At 47.6% G+C, this 5,074-nt stretch overlaps 1 protein-coding gene across 1 annotated transcript in view; it reads right to left on the bottom strand.

Annotated features, from left to right (window-relative positions):
* Positions 1–5,074, bottom strand: part of IFFO2 (intermediate filament family orphan 2) — a 47,896-nt gene that overhangs the window by 38,185 nt on the left and 4,637 nt on the right. The window contains exon 2 of the mRNA XM_011379762.2: positions 4,861–5,069. Coding sequence (XP_011378064.1) covers positions 4,861–5,069 — 209 coding nt within the window. The remainder of the gene's footprint in view (positions 1–4,860; positions 5,070–5,074) is intronic.

Raw genomic sequence — 5,074 nt, forward strand, 5'->3', positions numbered from 1 at the left:
CACCATCCCTTTTTGGAGTCTTCCATTCAGGCTGACAGCCCAGCCCCTTCCGGATCATGAGCAGAAATAGCTGTGACAAAAGTCCCTCCCATCCCTGAAAGTGGCTTTTTAAAAAATGCTTAAAGGCAGACACACAAAATGGTAGCAATAACTCTACCAAGCCCTGACCTCAGGCAGATGATGTGGGCATCACTTCGAAGTGATGAAAGCTCTCATTAGGCTTTGTGGGTCAGCTCCCCACCTCACCAGCCTCAGTTTCCCCATCTCAGCTGAATCAATGATTTCTTTCATTATTTGTTTTTCTTAAATGCGGAAACTTCTTTTCGAATTGAACTGTCCTCAGAATATCAATCTGAGAGTCATGAAAATGGAGCTGCTGTGGTTGACATGGGCTAAATCTCAGGTGTTCAGCCTCCCACTGTCCCCAGAATCACCCCATGGCACCCTGCTCTGTAATCCAGGGCTCCGAAGGGCCTACTTGAAAACCACCAGGCTAAATGATCACCGTGGTCCCTCCTAGTTGTCAAACAAAGCTCCAATCACCCCAGATACTAGTGAAAAAATACACTAAGCCCTTCATGCTGACTTGAGTAGGGGGCAGGGACACTTGGCAACCTACAGGGGAAGGACACAAAACCAACCGGTTCCAAAGCACACTGGGCCTGGGGCAGGAGAAGGGGAGGCCCAGACTATCACCCCGGGAGGCAGAAAGCACGGCCCTCACCTGGGCCCCTGCAAATCACAGACCCGAAGCGTACAGCGAGCTGGGCGGATCCCCTAAAGGGGCCCCCTTGTGTAAAGGTGAAAGACCTCAGAGAGCAGAAACTGGCCTGAGGTCACACATTGCCTAGTGGTGGAGCCAGATCTGGAATCTGGGTCTTTTGGATGCTTCTCGGACGCCAGTTCAGAGAAACTCTCCACTTGTTTAAAGTTCAGAGAGATTCAGCAGAAATCTCCCAGGGAAAAGCCCCCAGCTTGCAAACTCAGAACAGGATATTTTGGTGGCACTGGGTGGTGACAGGGCAGAGATGTTTGTTTTGGTTTCCAAATCGACGCTTGACAACCTTGTCGGTATTACAGTTTCGGTAATCACATTCCCCACCCACCCCCTACCCACTCCCACTGAAGAGCTCAGAGGAGGTTGGAGCAAGGCAAAACCAGAGCAGTAGTGAAGAGAGCCAGGGCTGGGGACCCCAGGCCAGGGGAAGCTGGTTTGGGTTGGTGTCCCCAAAGCATGATTCCTATACCATTGATGGTACATGACATGATGTAAAGTGGTACACAGCAGTTGATTTGACTTTTTAAATTTAAATTTTACTGACTACATAGGTGAATGGATAAACCAAACGTGGTCTAGCCATACAGTGGAATCTTATTCGGCAACATAAAGGAATTCAGCTACAACATGAATGAACCTCAAAAACACTCTTGAAGTGAAAGAAACCAGACACGAAAGACTACGTACTACATGATTCCATTCGTATGAAACGTACAGAAAAGGGAAATCTAGAGAAACAGAAAGCAAATCAGTGGTTGCCTGGGCTGGAGTGGGAACGGGGATTAACTGCAAGTGGGCATGAAGAATCTTTATGGGGTGATGCAAGCATTCTAAAACTGGATTGTGGTAATGGTTGCACAACTCTGTAGATTTACTAAAAATCATTAAATCATATGTTTAAAATGAGAGGGTTTATGACATACAAATTATACCTCAATAAAGCTGTTAAAAATACCTTACATAAGAAATAATACAAGTAATGATGGTACGTGGATATGGGCACAAGTTATGGAGGTAGAACCCCAAAGGCCTCCAAATTGGAGAACACTGAGCTACACAACCAAGGTTGCCCTTTGGGGAAGCAAGTTGGGGGTCTCTGAGCTGTGAGTTCCTCTGGGTGAATCGGGAGAAACCCTGGAACTTTTCCTTCCCTGTCACAGGCTCTTTCCACTGCTCACTGCTTGGGGTTCCATGCTAGATACCCTAGAAGGACCTGAGCCTTCTTCAGTGGCCAACAACCCAGGCAAACTCCTCAGCCTCATGCCTCAGACTATGACTTCTCTTACAGACAGGAGATCAGAAGTAGTCTGGGAGCTCAAACGCAGTTTTACATACGTCAAGGCTAGAAAGACTCTTTGAGATCATCTAGCCCAGTGGTTTTTAAACTTTTTTAAAAGTTGATCCTATGTCCACCTCCTCCCAAAAGAAAATTCTTATAAGAAACCCGAAAATAGAACCAGGTAAAACCAGAAAGTTACTTATGTAAATTTACACTGTATGTTCAAATATATAACAGTTACTTATTGCAAATTCAATCACTGAGGTTGATGAGACTATTTTGATCCATTAATATTTAGAACTGGGATCATGGATGACAGTTCCACATTCCGTTTAATTCTATCTCCAGTTTTGGCAGCAGAGTTTCAAGAAAATCCTGACTCACACGGATTAGTAGCTACAAATGGGGATAGTTTTTAGCAGTTTGCTTTGTAATCTCAGAATACTCTTCCAACAACTAGAGAAGGCAGGAGGGAGACTAACTCGAGCCCAACTACGAACAAGCTAATGTGTAAGTAGACTTCCGCGAGTTAACATTAAGAACTTAAAAGTGAGCGAGCACATTTTTACAAACATATTAACATCTTAACATATTTTTAAATATAAAATTTTATTTAATATTCGAGGAACTCCCGAGGCATCGCTGAGGAAGCCTGGAGCTTCCAAGAGCACGCTGCTAGCCCACCTACCTCTCCCTTTACAGATCAAGAAACTGAGGCCCAAGGAAGAAAGTGTACTTGCTTTGGAAAAATCTAACTTGAGCCCTGAATCAATGTCAGAAAAGATGCATCTCCCCACCTGGCAAAAAAAGAAAAAGAAAAAGAAAAAGAAAAAAAAGAAAAAAGAAAAGAAAAAGAAAAAAGAAAAGAAAAAAGAAAAGAAAAAAAAGAGAAGAAATGGAGGAAGAAAAGGTGTACACACACTTCAGAGGGCGGGAAGAGACACCCGCACTCCACCTGTCTCAGCAGCTCCCATCTCATTCCAGGCCAGCGCCAGAAGCTGACATCACACCCCACACCCTGGGTACAATTTAAACAGAGCATTGCTCAACACCAACCTGCCTCCCTCTAAGACTGGGCATGGTTTTTCCATCTCCTTAGTAGCCAGGTGCAAAGAACACACAAGAAAATAAACACAATACAAGCCTGAGGCATGAGGACACAATCAACAGTGACAGACAGAAAGCCCATCCCTCCACGTTTCACCACCAAGAGCAAGTGCCTGTTTCCCTACCCCACCCCAACGAAGCTGCCCACGATGGGCAGCGAGGTGGCCTCCCCACGGCAAGGCACTAGGCCATTCTCAAGTCCTCAAGAGAGACAACCGGCCCAGGAAAGTAGCTGGTGCACAGCGGGGTATAAGACCCACCCCAGAAAAACCAGGCCCTCCATCAGAGAGACCTAAGACTCCAGGCATCTGCTCCTTGATACCTTGACAAAGAGCACACCATCTTTAATAACATCAACTTGATTACTTTATACCTTTCAAAAGGTATCACTGTCCTACACTCTACTCATGCAACCGTGGGTGGATTTCATTATTCCATTTTTTTTGATGAGCAAACAGGCTTCCAAGTGGTTCAACAATCTCACTGGCAGGTGATAGAGCTGGCATCTGAATCCTGCCCAGTGGAGGAAAAGGAAGGAGACCCATGCCTAGCTCCCTGGGCAGACTTCTGTGCTCATGTGAGCACCAGGACTCGGAAGTGGAAGGAAAGACCCTTCTCAGCACATCCTCCAAGCCCTGGAGTTCAGACCCAAGGCTCCCAATGCAGAGTTGCCCATGCTGGGACAGTAAAGGGCCCCACACTCACCCAGGTCTGGTCTGAGAGATCCCTCGTCCCTTATTGGAAAGCTGAGCAGACAGTACTATCAGCCAGGTGGTAGACAGGAAACAATGTCAGTTTCCCACCTGGGGAATCTGGGCTGGACAGAAATGTGCTGGCCAGTTCTGTAGGCAGTATGCCCTGCACTGTAGCCAGAGATGGTGGTCTGGGTCCATTCAATGCCCAGTCTTCCAGTCCAAGGTAATCCCCTCCTGTGGACCTTTAGGGCTGAATTTGTTGGGACCCCATAACCCATGACAAAGGAGGGAGGGTAGAGGAGTAAAGGGAGGTATTTTTAAAAGCTTGTGGCCACTCTGTTGTTGGTCTGGTTATCCAGCTCAACCAGCCGGACCTTACAGAGCTGGAGGAAGGTAGACCCTAGCCCCAGCGAGTAGGGACAGATCCGTCCACTTTGAAACACATGATCTCATTTAATTCAAAGAACAAAAGGCCAGTGGGTTAATTAAGAGTTTCTTTTCACCCATGAAGGGAGGAGAGCTGACCTCCTACATCCTTGGGAAAATACCTAAGCTGTGAGAGAGACTAGCCGAGATGTGTTAAAATCATTAGTTCAAATTCTGGCTTCATCATTTTTTAACCAAGCCACCTTAGTTAGGTAAGTCTCTTGCATCTCCGAGCCTCAGTTTCCTTATCTACAAAATAAAAATAGGAATGTCTTACATTCCATGTTGCCATGAATATTAAACGAGATCACATAAAACACTGATTTTTTTTCACCAAGAAAACAATGTGCCTGGTCTGATGATGGCTCGGAGGTGTACGGCATGGCCAGCGCTCGTCCCCATTCTCGGAACTAGATAACTAAGTTTTCCAAGGAATCATAGGGCGCTCTGCTAACACAGCTTCCAGGCACCTGCTAGGACCAGCTGGATGCCACTCGCCCCTCCCGAACACACAGTCAGCGACCTAGACGCCCCCAACCCCGGAGCCGTGGGAGGAGGGGCGAGGTCCCACTCACCTCCGCTTGTACTCGTCGCGCTCTCGCTTCACCTTGGCCAGCACGTTGTAGAGCGCCCGGATCTCGGGAGTGATGGTGTCAATCTGCACGCCCACGCCGTCGGGATGCACCCATGACACGCCGGGGCCCTGCACGGTCTCCACGCCGCCGCCGCCAGTGCGCCGCACCTGCGTGTAGCTCCAGATGGTCCCGGGCAGGCGGCCGTAGTGCTGCG

The sequence above is a fragment of the Pteropus vampyrus genome, unplaced genomic scaffold (genome assembly GCF_000151845.1).
Source record: "Pteropus vampyrus isolate Shadow unplaced genomic scaffold, Pvam_2.0 Scaffold374, whole genome shotgun sequence".
Classification (NCBI taxonomy): domain Eukaryota; kingdom Metazoa; phylum Chordata; class Mammalia; order Chiroptera; family Pteropodidae; genus Pteropus; species Pteropus vampyrus.